Source organism: Phocoena phocoena, chromosome 9, assembly GCF_963924675.1.
Source record: "Phocoena phocoena chromosome 9, mPhoPho1.1, whole genome shotgun sequence".
NCBI lineage: Eukaryota > Metazoa > Chordata > Mammalia > Artiodactyla > Phocoenidae > Phocoena > Phocoena phocoena.
The window spans coordinates 100,062,094-100,077,480 of record NC_089227.1 but is presented as its reverse complement, the minus strand read 5'-3'; the positions used below and the strand labels follow the sequence as shown (position 1 = coordinate 100,077,480).

The 15,387-nt window shown below is 61.6% G+C and overlaps 1 protein-coding gene across 2 annotated transcripts; it reads right to left on the bottom strand.

Moving 5' to 3' along the window:
* Nucleotides 1–67: 67 nt before the first annotated feature.
* SLC4A2 (solute carrier family 4 member 2) lies at nucleotides 68–13,853 on the bottom strand. 2 transcript variants are annotated; one of them, XM_065883706.1, is made up of 22 exons: nucleotides 13,803–13,853; nucleotides 11,984–12,149; nucleotides 11,583–11,821; nucleotides 11,384–11,502; nucleotides 9,597–9,829; nucleotides 9,355–9,497; nucleotides 7,753–7,933; nucleotides 6,326–6,461; nucleotides 6,054–6,219; nucleotides 5,794–5,908; nucleotides 5,488–5,672; nucleotides 5,132–5,357; nucleotides 4,767–4,982; nucleotides 4,536–4,684; nucleotides 4,215–4,409; nucleotides 2,294–2,551; nucleotides 2,091–2,180; nucleotides 1,723–1,889; nucleotides 1,127–1,380; nucleotides 860–1,029; nucleotides 404–577; nucleotides 68–304 (listed from the first exon to the last, which is right to left on the bottom strand). In XM_065883706.1, exons 1-22 carry the CDS (start codon nucleotides 13,851–13,853, stop codon nucleotides 224–226), a joined length of 3,714 nt encoding a protein of 1,237 aa, XP_065739778.1. In that variant the 3' UTR covers nucleotides 68–223. The 2 variants fall into 2 exon arrangements, with proteins under 2 accessions (XP_065739778.1, XP_065739779.1); XM_065883707.1 differs by lacking the exon at nucleotides 13,803–13,853 and adding an exon at nucleotides 13,166–13,189 and having other exon boundaries at nucleotides 106–304.
* Between the last annotated feature and the right edge of the window lie 1,534 nt (nucleotides 13,854–15,387).

The window sequence follows — 15,387 nt, the reverse complement described above, 5'->3', positions numbered from 1 at the left end:
AGAGCGGGCTGGAATCCGTCACCTCTCTTCCATTCATACCGGGCTCACACACACGCGCAGCCGGGGATAGGTGGGGGCCGAAGCACTTTATTGCGGGGCGCTGGTAAGGGGACTTTAAATTATTCACTTAAATAAAAACGAGGAGGGAGGAGGACGGGGCGAGCACCCCCCAGCCCCTGTTCCCTCTGTCCATCTGTCCCTCGACCGTCCATCCAGGTAGCAGCTACACAGGCATGGGCATCTCGTTGTACTCGTCCACGCCCTCCCGCTCATCGAACACCGGCTCTGCCTCGTTAGCATCCAGCTGTGGTAGGGGCAGAGTCGGAAGGTTGGTGCTGAGCGCGACCTCTTGGTGAGACCAAGGTGGGGGCCGGTGGGGTGGGGAGGGGCGCGGGAGCCTTACGCATCTCATCTCTCGCTCGGTGAAGATGCGGGTGAGCACCAGCATGCGGAGCGGCACCGTGAGGATGAGGATGAAGGGGAAGGCCAGGGAGGCGGCCGTGGACATGACGGCCCAGAGCACGGCCAGGCAGAGCAGCTGCAGGGCTGTGAACAGGTGCATACGGAGGGTCCGAACCTGCGTGGGGGGGTGCGGGGCAAGACAGGTGAGCCCAGGCTTCTCTCCAGCCTCCGAGCGCCCCGGTCCCCGGAGGGCCATCAGGCCTGCCACATCCAGAGGACGACGACCCCTCTCCCCTCCACAGGGGTGGGACGGAAGCGCCTCCTTGGGTGCTTACCGGAGATGGGTCTGCACGGGCTGAATGGTGGCTGGCCAGGGTGGGCAGATGGGGGGCTGGAGGGTGACCCACACAGACCAGGAGGGGGCAGAGGCACAGGGCCCTTCCGAGCCGGGTCTCACCTTCTTGACATAGGTGACGTCTGGGTGGTGTTTGGGTGGCATGAGAAGCAGGTGCAGCCGCTCATAGAACTGGATCCCGTTAAGGGAGGTAACTCCCATGTACAGAAAAATCCCGAAGAGCACAGCCAGGGGGATCTGCCGGAGCAGATCCCCGATGACCAAGGAGAGGCCTGGGGGAGGAGGAGAAGAAACAGCTGGCCCCAGGGCTCTCTACCCCAGTGGCCCCAAGACCCCTCCGGGAAGGCTGGGCGCGAGAGGTGAACGTACCCACAAGCAGGGCAACCAGCAGCCCCGTCACCCGCTGCTCCTTGACCTCCTGGATCTTGGGCTTGTCCCCGGGCGCCACAGCCTTGCTCATGACAGTAAGCGCGTTGGCATGCGTGACGGAGCGGACGGTGGCAGCGGCCAGCCAGGGCAAGCCAAAGAGGGCACAGATGCCGCCCATGGCCACGATGAGCAGCAGGTCCAGGTGGAAGCCGGAGCCCTTCTGCAGCATGCGCTCCTTCTTGGAGATGATCAGCCTGGGCGGAGACAGGCACGCGCTGAGCCCCGGGCCCAGCCTGGCAGACAACTGTGTCTTGCCAGAGTGCCGAGTCAGTCACTTCTGTCTGTTTCTGGAACCTGATGGTCCCTGCCTCTTCCATCAGGGCGAGGGTCCCATCATGGAACTGAGTCCTATCTGGCCCTCCCTACCCTCCTGGACAGCTCCCAGCCCGTACTGTGCCCATCCGAGCAAACGTCAGTGGGATTTTCTGCTGCCTACAAAGTCAACTCCAGCAGCCAGCCTGCCGGGGGCTCCAGCTCCTCCACGCAGCAGGCGGTCACCGTCTGCACGGCACCCCGCCTCTGCCAGGACCACTCACGTGGTGATCTGTGTCTCCATGAAGATAAGGATGAAGACCAAGATGGCGGGCAGCAGGCTGGCGACCATCATCCACACGGGGAAGGAGCTGCGCTCCCCCAGGGGGTTGATGACCCAGCCCCGCTTCTCTGGGGCTGTCACTGAGAATCCGCTGGGCACGCTCAGCTTCTGCGGGGCAGAGGGTGGGGCCGGGGGTGGGTGAACCTTGGAGGGAGTGCCCTGAGTTGCACTGGGCAGGGTGGACGCCGAAGGCGTGCTGTGGGAAAGGCCTGGTGTCTGCCCAGTTTAGAGGCAGCTCTGGACTTGGGGGCCTGAAGGGGAACGTCCAGAGTCCAACACCGCCTCACTGCTGCGCGCGCTCCGCCGTACCTGGGTGTAGGTGTCCTCAATACTGTAATCCACGAGCACCATGATGAGGATCGCGATGGGTACCCCGAAGTCCCCGATCACTCGCCGCACCTGTGGGCGAGCACCATGCTCAGAGGCCCCACACCTCGCTGCAGCCCTGACTCCGAGTCGCCCCCCTTCCTGCCCCCAGATCTCGCCTCCCTCGGGCCCGCCAGCCCACACACCCGGCCAGGGAAGAACCGGCTGTTCTTGAATTTGCGCAGGAAGAAGGCGATGAAGAAGGTGCCAGCCATGAGCACCAGCGACAACAGGGCGGTGTTGGGCTGTCCCCGGGGCCTCCCCTGCCTGGACGGCCCGGCTGAGCTCTCATTCCTCGGCCCCAGCGTGGCTGCTTCTGCCCCAGCCCACGTGGTGTTCTCGCTACTGTCTGCCTCGGAGCTGTTGGAGACCGAACAGCCGTGGAGGGGATGTTCCTGGAAGATCTGGGGAGAGGACAAAGGATTCTATCAGCTTAACTGGTGAGACATCCGGGACTCAGCTGTATGCTGAGTGGGACAGGTAGGGCTGGGGGTGGCTGGCCTGCCCTCAAGGAGCTTGTCTTGATTAAAAAAATGACCAAGGTGACCAGATGTGAGCACGAGACAACTAGGAATTAAGAGAGGGGCTGGTCTGGGACTTCCCTGGCGGTCCAGTGGTTAAGACTGAGCTTCCAACGCAGGGGGTGTGTGGGTTTGATCCCTGGTCAGGGAACTAAGATCCCACATGCCACCCGGCGTGGCCAAAAAATTAAAAAAAAAAAAAAAAAAAAAAAGAGGGGTTGATCTAATTCAGGAAAGCAGCTGCAAACGAGGCTCCAGCCAGGCCTGGAGGAGCAACACAGGGAGTGTGGTGGGCCTCGGGGGCACATCTCCTGATCCTGACACAGACACAGACGTGGGTCTGATGCCCAGACCGTGACCCTGTCTGTCATCTTGGGGGCCTTTCCCTTTGACCTTCTGGATTGTTCGCCGCTTTAACAAAAGCACAGGGGCTTCCCTGGTGGCACGGTGGTTAAGAATCCGCCTGCCAGTGCAGGGGACACGGGTTCAAGCCCTGGTCCAGGAAGATCCCACATCGTGGAGCAACTAAGCCCGTGAGCCACAACTACTGAGCCTGTGCTCTAGAGCCCATGAGCCACAACTACTGAGCCCGTTCACCTAGAGCCGGTACTCTGCAACAGGAGAAGCCACCGCAATGAGAAGCCCACACAACACAGCGAAGAGTAGCTCCCCGCCCCCCCCAAAAAAAGAGTAGCCCCCACTTGCCGCAACTAGAGAAAGCCCGCACGCAGCAACAAAGACCCAATGCAGCCAAATAAATAAATATATTAAAAAAAAAAAAAATCCACCTGCCAATGCAGGGGACACGGGTTCAAGCCCTGATCTGGGAAGATCCCACATGCCGCAGAGCAACTAAGCCCATGCGCCACAACTACTGAGCCTGTGCTCTAGAGCCCGCGAGCCACAACTACTGAAGCCCGCGTGCCTAGAGCCTGTGCTCTGCAACAAGAGAAGCCACTGCAGTGAGAAGCCCGCGCACCGCAACGAAGAGTAGCCCCTGCTCGCCGCAACTAGAAGAAAACCCGCGCGTAGCAACAAAGACCCAACATGGCCAAAAATAAATAAATAAAGTTATTTAAAAAAAAACAAAAGCACGTATTACCTTCGTTATTAAAGATATGTGAGTCATCCGCCTAGATATTCAGCCTCACAGGTAATGGAATAATTGCAGAGTAAGCTCATAAGGATCCCCCTTTTCACATCTTAAAGTTTTGAAAATTTATTTCATAGAAGATACTGTGAAATATACGTCTTATATGCTGTGAAGCATGTATACTACTTTTGCAAGAATGTATTTGCAAGTTTAAAAAAAAAACAAAAACGTGAGTCTTTAAGACTGATCTGAAGCTCTGGTATATATGTTGGTGACAGGGAGGGAGGGTGGGTGGGGAAGGGGTGGGGGCAGCAGGAAGGACCAGCCTAGGTTCCGTGGCTCCATGGGGCAGCCCGGCCTCACGCTCAGAGAACAAAGGGGCAGGACGCCCCCGGCTCCCTCCAGTCCCAAAGCCCGGCCCCTCCTGGGCCAGGTTCCGTCAGGCCCACCCACCTTAACCAGCTTGTAGAAGGTCTCGTAGATGAAGATGAGGGAGATGAGGAAGGCGAAGATCTCCTGGGTGAAGCGGGAGACGAAGCGCACCAGGAAGCTCCCCTCCAGGGCCACCATGAGCAGGGCCAGCAGCACCAGCCAGAAGCCAATCCACACGCGGCCCACCAGGTACTCCAGGTCGTTGCTGCTGCAGAACTGGGGTACGGTGGGCAGTCAGGCTCGGAGCCCGGGGCGGGCTAACGGGGCGGGAGTGCTCGGGGAAGAGGACGGGGAGTTGAGCTGGGCAGGGAGGACCAGCCCGGGTAGCCCGTGGCCCCTCACCGAGAAGAAGGCTTCCTCGAAGACCAGCAGGGGCCCCGAGAAGCCGATCACCAGCAGTGGCTGGGCCCCCAGCAGGCAGAAGATCACGCCCTGGACTGCCGTGGACATGATCAGCTCCGATACTCCTATCAGGTCATGCGTCTTCTCTCCTAGGGCGGCAAGAGCCAGCTCAGCGGCTGGCGGCCGGGGGGACCCGTGCGCTCCCCACCACGACCTGAAGCCTCTCCTTACCCAGCAGCCCCCCGAAGGTGATGGCAGGAGACAGGGCCGCGAAGTAGATGAAGATGACGGCGGCCAGGCACTGGGGGTTGAGCGCGTCTCGGAAGTCGCTCAGGTAGTGGGGATAGCGGCGCCGCACATCTCGGATCAAGCCCCCAAAAGGCCGGCCTGTCCGCCGAAGGGGATCGTCTTCCACCACACCTGCCACCTCTACCATCTGCAGGAGCGCTGCAACCCGGGCCTCCATCAGGGCGCCCGTCACAGCCCTCTTCCTCCCGTCCCGCTCTCCTCCGCGTACAACAGACCACCCTCCAGCCTAACCCCCAAGCCCCCAGCCGGCAGCCCAGACCTGGCCCCCGGCCTGCACTGGCCCGTACCCTTATCTTGGGCTGACTTGGGCTCCAGCCCAGCCCCCGGAGGCAACAGCCGGACCTGCTCCTCCCGCTTCTTGAGCATCTGCCGCTGGAAGTGAGCGACGGATCGTAGCAGCTCCTCGCCCTGCACCTCCGAGGGCGGCAGCACCACGCTGCAGTCCAGGAAGGCGTTGATGGCCGTCAGCAGGTCCTCCCGTTCGTCTGCCAGGTAGGCTGCCTCGTGGAATTGCTGCCAAAGCGGGACGGGGCTAGTGAGGACACGGGACGAGGGCCGGGGGCCTGGGGCCAGGCTCGGCGAGCTGGGTGGGGGCATCCCAAGTGGGCTCTGGGGCGCGAGGCCCGGCCGGGCGGCGGCTGACCTTGTCGGACATGAGGGTGGAGATGGAGCGGCCGATCTCATGGTAGTCCATGTTGGCACTGCTCGGGCCCAGCAGCAGGAAGAGGAAGCGCACGGGCACCGGCACCTCCAGCACCGCGTCCAGCTCCGCTGCCTCCCGTAGCCGCACGAAGGCCATGGTGGGGCGGGAGAGGAACTCCACGCAGCCTGGAGGCGTGCAGCCGGCATGGGCGGGGGAGCAGCAGTCGCCTCCCGGCCCCCAGCGCAGGGGCGCCCCCGAGGCTGGCCCGGCCACCCGCACCCTGCCCCCCGAGCTCGCCCCACATACCCACAAGGACCACCGTAGCCTCGGCGTTCTCAGGGATCTTCTCCAGAAGCTTCAGCTCATGCTTGGACTTGGAGCGGGTGATCCCAGCCGGAGGAGCTGCAGGAGGCAGCTCACGCTGGGGACGCAGGAGAGCAGAGCTCAGCCTGGCTACCCCCCACCCCCGGCCCCGCCCGTTCCCGCCCGACTCGCTCGGCGGTCCTGCAGCCCGAGCCGCAGTGGCGGCCGGACCTGACCCAGGCAGGGTCACTTTCTCCCCTCACCTCTCGCTCCACCTCCAGCCGGGTCTCGGGAACACCTCCAATGAGAGGCTCGGTGACGTGGGGGTCGCTCTCGGCCCCCTGGCCGTGGTGATGCCCCAGCAGGGAGCCCAGGGAGCCGGCCGAGATGTTGCGGGGAAAGGAGAAGTCCTTCTCATCACTCGGGTGGCTGGTGGGGCAGCAGGCAGGAGGTGAGGAGGGCCAGCAGCCGGCGCTGGGCGCGGGCGGGCGCTGAGCACGGGCGGGCGGGCAGGGTGCGGCGGGCGGTGCCTCACCTGTGTTTCAGCAGCAGGGCCCTCAGCACGTTGGCTCTGTCCTCGGCCTTGATTTGGTCAGAGATGACCATCTGCTCCACCACCTGGTGGGCCACGCCAGGCAGGGTCTGCTGGTCCAGGTCCAAGAGCACAGCCCCTGGAATGAGGACCACCGCGAGAGGCCCTCATCCCCAGGCAAGATGCAAGGGCGGGGATGGGAGGGAGGGAGAGCGGGAGCGAGGGCAGCCAAGTAAGTGCGGCCCAGGGATCAGTGAGCAGGGCCCAGCTCTGCCCGAGGCCCAAGTCCCACGGCCTCTCTGACCCATTTCTTCCAGCCCCCCTCTCCCCGCAGGAATGCTGTGGGGCTCAGCAGAGGCCAGGGAACCCCTGCCATCAGAGAGGCCACCGGGGCCAGGTCCTGCCCAGATGCCCCTTCCGGGAAGCACGCAGCCGGAAGTGCCCCGGGCCACCCCCTCGGCCTAGACTGCTCTTCACTGCCAGCAAGTGCCTCCTCTGACTTCACTCTAGGGTCCTAGTTCTGCCCTCTGGAGCACGACACAGCCGGTCTGCGTCCCCGTGGCAGCCCTGGAGCCATCTGAAGACGTCCCCCTCCAAGTCCAGCAGCTGCTCAAGGACAGTTTCTAGATCTCTCCACCCCGTCACTGCTCTGAGCTGCCATTTCATATAGAAATGAAGGTCCTTTCAAAAGTCACCAGGTCATTTTTCCGTCAAGGTCAACTCACAGGAACACAGAACTAAAGACCCAACAGAACCGAAGGCCCCCCGAGCAGCCGAAACCAAGATCGCAAAGCCCGGCGATAAAGCACCCACACTTCGGCGCCTTACCCCAAGCCCTCAAGCCTCACTCAGAGCCCAGTTAGTTTCTGCTCGTTTGGAAATAATTCTGACAGCAGGTTTCTGAGTCCTCGGCTGCTTAGAAGCAGGCCTGCTGACAGCAGCTGGGAGCGATTCCCCAACAGGAAGGAGGAAACGAGCAAACAGCAGAACATCAGACACAGCGCTCGCGAATCCTGCATCCGTGCTCATGCAGTCGTTTACACAGCCCTACTACACGTTAGGTCACATTCCCCAGAGTCTCTAGAATTTCCCAAAGCGTTCCACTAAAACTGTTTGACAACACTGTAGCATCCAAAACATACCAGCTTCCGTTATCTGAAAATATCACTTAGAGAAGCTGTTTGCTGAAGATGCCAGACAAGAGGAGAGGGTCAGTCCTGCCCCGCAGTCACCCAGTGACAGAGCCCGAGGAATGGCAGGCATCGTGAGAGGTGATATCATGACAGGAGATGCTCCCTCCTGGGCTCTGGTGACATTACACACCCTGCTGCTCAAGACAAATGTGGGACCGTGTGGTCCTCAGAGAACGGGCTCGGCGGGCGAAGGGAACTCCTGGGGCGATGATGGGCAGGGGGTGGGGCATGGGTTACCATGGGCCAGGGTCCGGCGCAGCTCCAGGAGGCTGCGGAACGAGAGGGAGGCCACGTGGGGCTTCCCCCAGCGCTCCGTCTCTTCCTCTACATCCTCCTCAAATTTGATCCAGCGCGCCGTCTCCCGCCACTGAGGCTCCTGGTTTTTGTCCAGCAGCAACTCATTCAGTTCCACAAACACCTTGGGGTGAGATCAGAGGGCATGGCAGGACGGAGGGCACAGGCATGGAGCCTGGGCGAGTTATTAACCCATCTGAGACTGTCCCTCGTCTGTGAAATGGGAGTAATACCACCCCCATTACTAGTGTACAACACAGGGACCTAATGTATAGCACAGGGATCTATACTCAATATTTTATAATAACCTATGAGGGAAAAGTATCTGAAAAAAATAGATATATATGTACGTTTAACTGAATCACTTTACTGTACCCCTGAAACTAAGACAACATTGTAAATCAACTCTACTACAATAATGATAATAATAAAATGGGGGCTAAAAGAAAAAGTATACAAAACATTTAGCACAGTATATGACTCTTAGTAACCGTCTGATGAATGGTCCCTACACACACACACACACACACACACAAAATGGAATTTTTTTTTTTTTTGGCCTCGCCACGCAGCATGCGGAACTTCCCTGACCAGGGATCGAACCGATGGGAAGTGAGTATTCACCACTGGACCACCAGGGAAGTCCTACATTGGAATTCTGTAGGATTCATTTATATGCTTTCAAGAACTGGCAAAACTAATTGAGAGTGACCGCAGAGCGGTCGCCTCTGAGGGCGGTGACTAGGCAGAGGCCCGAAGGAACTCCCTGAGTGTGGGAAATGTCCTGTATCTAGGTAGGGTTGGCCAGGTATTTACACGTGCAGAGTGTCACAGAGCTGTTTGCGTAACCCGAGTGTGCTTTACTGTGTCTGTTCGACCGCAATAAAAAGGTCACCAAAAATAGCCACTGGGAGGGTCAGGGTTCAGGACCAGAGCCCCGAAGTCTAAGGTGGGCAACATCGCTACGTAACTGAGTGGCCTTGACCAGTCACTGCCCCTGATGTATGGCTGATGCCGCCTGGGCCGCCATCCTCACAGGTTACGGGAGGACTGGATGAGCACAGAGGTGACTGGATTCTGAAAAATGAAACGCGCCGCTCCACGGAGTTGCCTCTGGCCCAAACGGTCCTCAAACACCTCGCTGCCGGCTGCCAGAAAACGGGCACGAAAGGGAAGCCGACCTGTCTAAGATGTGAGCCAGAACCGTAAGGCCCACACCAGCAACAGCAGGTAATACCGTAATAACTGTCTGGGGACAGACGGCTACTAGACTTACCGTAGTACCCATGTCGTAATGTGTTTAAATGTTGAATCGTTATGTTGTACACCTGAGGCTAACATAATATTCTGTACCAACTATATTTCAATTAAAAAACTCAGTGCTGTCTGAAGATGTGTATGTCGCACTCTTGTGCAGTGTACAACCTTCAAAACCATACATGGCAACCCTGGTGCTCGAGATGACCGCAGGTCTGAGAAGCGACGGGGGCTGTGGTGAGAAGACGGATGGGGGGATGCTGCAAGACCGTGAAGTGGAGAAATTACCTCGTGGGGCTTGTGGGGGGCCCGGGGCCGAGCCCGAGGGGTGGGGCCAGGCTCTCGCCCTTCCCGGCCACTCTGCACAGACGCTTTGGCATTCTTCCGCACCAAATGTCGCCGTACCCCAGGAACGTCCTCAAACCGGTGACCTGGGGGCGGGGGGTGGAAGGACAGGGTCAAGCGCCCCTTCCTCTTACCCCCACCCTCGTTCCCAGCAGCTCCGGGCTTGGCCCAGGCCCAGCACTCACTCTTCATGAGGTCTAGGTCGGCCGTGGCCAGCGTCTGGGCCTCGCTCTCGTCCGTCGGGACCCGGGGCAGCAGTGCCTGCTCAGCCCCAGTCATGCTGCCGATGCGTCTCCTCTCCTGCAGATTGTAGCTGCGGTGCCCAGGCTGCGCTTTGGCCAGGGGGCGCCCAGAGGCACCCCCATCATCACCTCCCGCTGTGACACTGGCCACAGCCGCCACCTCTTCCACCAGGGCTCTGGACAGACAAAGCAGCCGTGAGCCTGAGAAGGCTGGCCCCTCTCCCTCGGCCAGGAGCCACACAGGAGGGACCCAGGAAGGGGACCGCGCTGGACCTCACCCCTCCTCGCTCCCCACTCTCGGTAGGTGCGGATGTGAAAGAGTGAGGATTCTGGAAGCAGACTGCCGCATCTAAATCCCGCTCGACCATTTACTGGCTGTACCCCCCCAAGCAATCACACAAGCCACCCGGAACATCAGCTCATCAGCAAAGCGGAGCTGAGGGCAGCCTTCCCAGGTGTGGGGAGAGTGAAGTCCGGAAAAGTACCCAGAGTGGGACCTGCTTCCCCTCCCAGGCACACCCCTAACAATGGACTCGAGGTTCACGGGGTCCCGTGTTTCTAACCAAATGGAGGAAAGTACATGGAAATGGGCCTTTGAAACTGTAGACACCCCACCCCTACCCAACAGTCAAGGAGGATATGAACCCCTGTCCCTTACAGATTCCAGCTTCTGCTCCCGTCCCCCAAGCTGCGATGCCTCCTTTCTCTCTGCCACTGCCAGTGGGTCCCTGTCCCTGCCGCACCATTCCAAACTGTTCTCCCGGCATCTCACCTCCCACAGCTCCCAGCCCCCATCCCCTGCCCATTACCAGTCCCTCCTCTGCCAGGCTTTCTCCACCTACACCGACCTTCCGTGCCCTCGCTTCTGCTCGCACCCCTGCCCACAAATCTGACCCACTTTTCCAGCGCGACACCGTGCTCTCTCTGGGGCTCCGCCACCTCCTCCTGGCCGTCCAGCCACCTGCAGGCCTGCGCCCCCAGTGCAGACAGCCAACGCGGACCCAGCTCCATCCACATTGTCCTATCTCCCCGGCGAGCCTGTACCGCCCTGGAGGGGCGATCCGCCCTTCACTTCCCCGGGTCCTTCGCACTGCCTGGCACCCAGAAACCAACAGGGAGGTGACAGTAGTGACCTTGAGACCCAGTTCAGTGATTTCTTCCAAGAAGGCTTCTCTGGCTAACAACCCCAAACTCCAATCACCTACTGGTACCGACACTACACCTGAACCAGGTCGTCTGGCACAGAACTTGTTCTGATACCATTTCATGAGACCACAAGCAGGGTAGACTGGCAGCTAGCTCCCCAAGAGCAAGAGGGGGTCTCCTGTTGCTCTCACACCCTTGGGGTCCCGGGGGTGCGTGGAGGTCACCCGTCCAGTCCCTGATCCGGGGTTTGACGCTGCTCCACGTGAAGCCACGGGCGGGGGGGATGGCAGGGGGTGGGAGGAGACGGCTTAGACCACACATCTCTTCCGTGCCAGGCCGACCCATACTTAAACTTCCGTTCACACCACCCTTTAACCCCTACTACCACCTTGCGAGAAAAGTTCTATTATTCTTGGTTTATAGATGGGAAAACAGGCTCATAGACACTGTGACTCGTCCAAAGTCAAATCGCAGCGGCAGGATTGGGATTTCTGAACCTGTCTGAGGACCTCAAGGCTCCTGCTTTGTTCCCCACCTCAACTCGCTGGTGCCGGCCCAGGAGGTCCCTGTTTGGGGACACTTACCCAGTCTGGGCCCCTTTGGTGGCCTGGGGAGCTGCGTCGTGGTGGGGCAGCATCGGAGGGGGAGACGGACTGGTTGTTTCCGCCTTCCGGTCCGCACCTTCATCCTCCTGGAGAAAGAACTAGAACAGGGACCCGTGTGAGCAGGTGAGGCCAGGCCAGGGGTACCGCAGACATCCCCAGGAGCCCTGCCCCCGCTCACCTGCACGGAAGAGGGTGTGGACGCAGGGGGCTGGCTGAGTGCCCGGGCCCCCTCGGCCTCACTGGCCTCATCCTCCTCTTCCTCGCCCTCCTCGATGGTGGGGGTCTCCCCGGTCGGGGAGGCTGCAGGGCGCCTGCGCGGCTTCCGTCCTGAGCCCTGGGGTACCTTTCGGCGCCTGGTGTCGGGAGGCAGGTGGGTGGACAGCGGGTGGTGGATGTGGTGGGAGGACTGCCGGTGGTCTGCAGGGAGGAGGGCGCTTAGCTGCCGGCGGGCACGGCTCCCCGCTCAGCTGGCCGGCCTCCAGCGCCCCCCCGCCAGGCCCCCTGGCTCCATCCTGGCTCCATCCTGGCAGCCAGAGAACCCCTGCCCCGCGCTCACTCCGCCTCCCCGAGCCCCCTCACATTCAAAGTCTGCCTCCCCATAGCTTCGGCCCGGCTCCTCCCCTCCTCGGGACCCGGCTTCCTGCAGGATCTCCTCAAACCGCTCCACGCCCAGGGTGCGGTGAAGTTCATCCTCGTCCTGCTCAGGGAAGCCTGGCGTCACAGGGCCCAGGCTCTCTGGCTCCGGCTGTGGAGAAGAAGGGGCGGTGAGAACGCATGCACGCACGCACGGGAAACGCTCCTCGAAACCCCACCCCGCCTAGCGGCTGAGTCCAGTACCACCCCCCGCCCCGGCTGCCCTCCCCTCGAGTGCCAGGGACTCGGGACTCAGCACCCACCGCCCAGCGGCCCGTCCCCCGGGTTCCGGGCTCTCAGGACCCTGGCTGGGCGCATTCCAGTCAGTTCTAGGGCCTGTGGAAAGCGTCTGCCCTGGAAGCCTCAGCAGAAATCCTGTGTGTCCAGCCCGCAGGTCAAGGTCGGGTGTGTGATCTGGGCCGTTCACACGGCTGATAGTAGTGAACGCAGCCCCTGTGCTCGGGGATGGCGACTGAGCCTGAAAAGTAACTTCTGCAGGCGCCTGCGCTACCTGACCCGGGCTTGGTCTGAATCGAACTAGAGCCCAGCTCCTGGACAGGGATGCAGCGCTTCCCCTTGGGAGTCCGGAGCCCGGGGCCTCAGCCGCTGCGGTGCCCCGCCCTGCCCCCACCCTCACTCCCCCCACCTGAGTCATACTGCAGGAGCGGCGGGACTGCGGTGGCCTGGCGCTTTGGAGAGCTCAGCCTAGCTAAGCAGCCGGCCGCCCAGCCCACGGCCTTGGTCCAACCCCCCCCCCACACACACACCCCTCCCCCTCCCCCCGCCGGGCGTCTCAGCTCCAGGCACCGCTAAATATTTGCTCGAGAGCTTCTGGACGTGAAGGGCATCGAGATCTCCAAGGGCAGGGGTACCAGAGCAAGGAAGAGCAAGGGGGAGGTAGGCTGGGAAGAAGGGCGGGCCTTGGAGAGTCTCGGAGGTGGGGTCACGAGCAGCTGGGGGTGGCAGGGATACTGGGCAGGAGAAGATGGAGGGGTGAGGAGTCTGCTTCTCCCCAGCCCACCTCCGCAGCTCTAGCCCGGCTCCCCCCCGCACTGGGCCTCACTCTCACCAGAATTAGCACGCGGGCTAGCCCGGGGTGGGGGGAGGAGGGTCAAGAAACCCTCGCACCTGAGGCTGAAGGAGGAAGTCCATGGCCGGCAGGGGTGAACCCGGGAGGGAGGGGGAGGGGACCAGCCGGCGCCTCTTCCTGGTCACGTGCCCCGCTAGGCCAAGGTGACCAATAACGGGCTGATTATGGCACTGGGGTTAATCATTAGCCTTCCCAGGAAGATGGGAGGGGGACACGTGGGGCGGTGGCCACGTGGGGGCCAGGAGGGGCGGGGCTGAGTGGCACGTGGGGCCGGGGGTGCAGCGGTCTGCCCAGAGCTACCTTGCAGCAGACCGGCGCCGCCTGCCTCCGAGACCCAGTCAGAGGGGGGTCGCTGGCTTAGAGACCCAGGCTTCCCAAAGTTCCTCTCTTGCTGAGGCTAAACAACAACCCGGGTCTTCAGGACACAGAGCCTCAACTCCCTCCCTGGGACCAGAAGCTGTCTGACACCCACCCCCGCAACCGATACCTGTCCCAGACCCAGTGCCCCACGCAAGGCCCGGAGCGGGGATGGCGGTGCCCCTCCCAAGTCCCTCACAGGCTCCCCTCCCAGGCCTCTCCGGACACACACACCCCTGCTTGACACAGACCCGCACCCTGGCCAGAGCCCCGGGGGTGATGGTGGAGAGGGACAGAGGGGCAGTGGGCAATACTCACAGTGCGGAAGGAATCTGCGCCCGAGGCGGGGCGCCGGGGGGCGCTGCTCATGGCCAAATCCTAGCCCTTCTCGCTGTAGCTGCGGCTTTCAGGGCAACAAGGCGGCGGCATAACCTGGGGGTGCGGGGTGGGGGAGGAGCAATCACTGCATGAGAGAGGTGCCAGGCCTGCAGGGGCACCCCAACATTGCACAGCCAGGGGAGGGCAGGGCACGGGGCTTCAAGGAAGCCCGCCGGCCACGAGGGGTCTCCTGGTTGCACAGGATCCTCCCAGACTATGAAAGGCCTTAGAGTGGCCCTTGGAGGGTGGGGGGAGAAAAGAGAGTTATTTATGGGAAGAAAAGAGAGGAACAAAGAGAGACAGAGGCAAGGACTGAGGCACAGGAGGCCACAGAGGGCCAAGGGACTAAGAGGAGTGAGGGGGAGAGAGCCGGGGGTGGGAGATGCTGGGGGGAAAAAAAGGCAGACAGGAGTCAAGGCCCAGACCCGGAGAGAAAGCAGCGGAGATCAGGGAGGGGAGACAGAGGAAGCAGGGAGGAGAGGCCGAGCCAGAAACGGGAGCGGTGGGAGCGGTGGCCCAGCGGTGGCACGGCACACTGAGGCAGGCTGAGACCAGAGAGGGCTGTGCTGGGGGGAGTGAGACACCCCTTGAGGCAGAGACGACGGGTGGATGAAGGAAGGGAGAAAGAGAGCTCTGGAGAGAGCCCAAAACAGCAAGCAACGGGGCTGTTCATGGGCCCCCTCCTCTGAAAAAAGCCCAGCCCCGAAGTGGGGGGGGGAGGCTCCCTGGGGGAGGGGCAGGAGCCCAACTCCACTCACTCAGTGGGAGGGAGGAAGGGAGGCTGGCAGGCACAGGCCGGGCACGACTTTATAATGGGGGAGGGGCACGTGACGACCAGAAGGAGGGTGGGCACAGAAACTCCGAGGTTCTGCCCTCAGGAACGGTCCAATCCCTCCCCTCCCCAAGCCTGGGGCCAGGAAAATCTGAGTGGCAGGGCTGACGCCCTCCTGACCGTGACTGTAGGGGTGTCTGGGGAGGACACCGTGCAGGGGGAGGGCAGCGAAAGAGCTGCGGTTAGGGAACCCGACCAGTGCCAACTGGGGTACCTATTCCTAGTGGGGGCAGTGCTGGGGACACCCAAGGCTCTGCAACGGCAAAAGTACCGAAGCTCCCCAGTGTGTCACTGGGGGGTCAGGGTTACCGGATTTAGGGCCAACTCGGGGGTAAGACAGGTCAGTGCAGGGTCAAACAATGTAGGTCTGGGGGTCAGTCCGGGGTGGGGAGCCGGGAGCGACACATTCCTGGCCGGCCTTCCAACTCAGCTGACTGCCCTCTTCACCTCCCCCTAGCAGGCCCTCCGCCAGGGCAAGTCTGGTGCGGGGGAGAGGGGTGCTGGGGGAGGAAACCCGGTCTGGGAAGGAGTGCCGGCACCTGCCGGCGCCACACGCCCCGCTCCAGGCTGTGCCCTCAGTGCGCTCCTCCATCCTCCCCTCCTCCCTTTACCTCCGCCCCCCCCTTCGCCCCCGCCCCCACCATCCCAGAACACAAAGCAGCCTCTGTCCAGAGCATCGATGCCGATAATCCG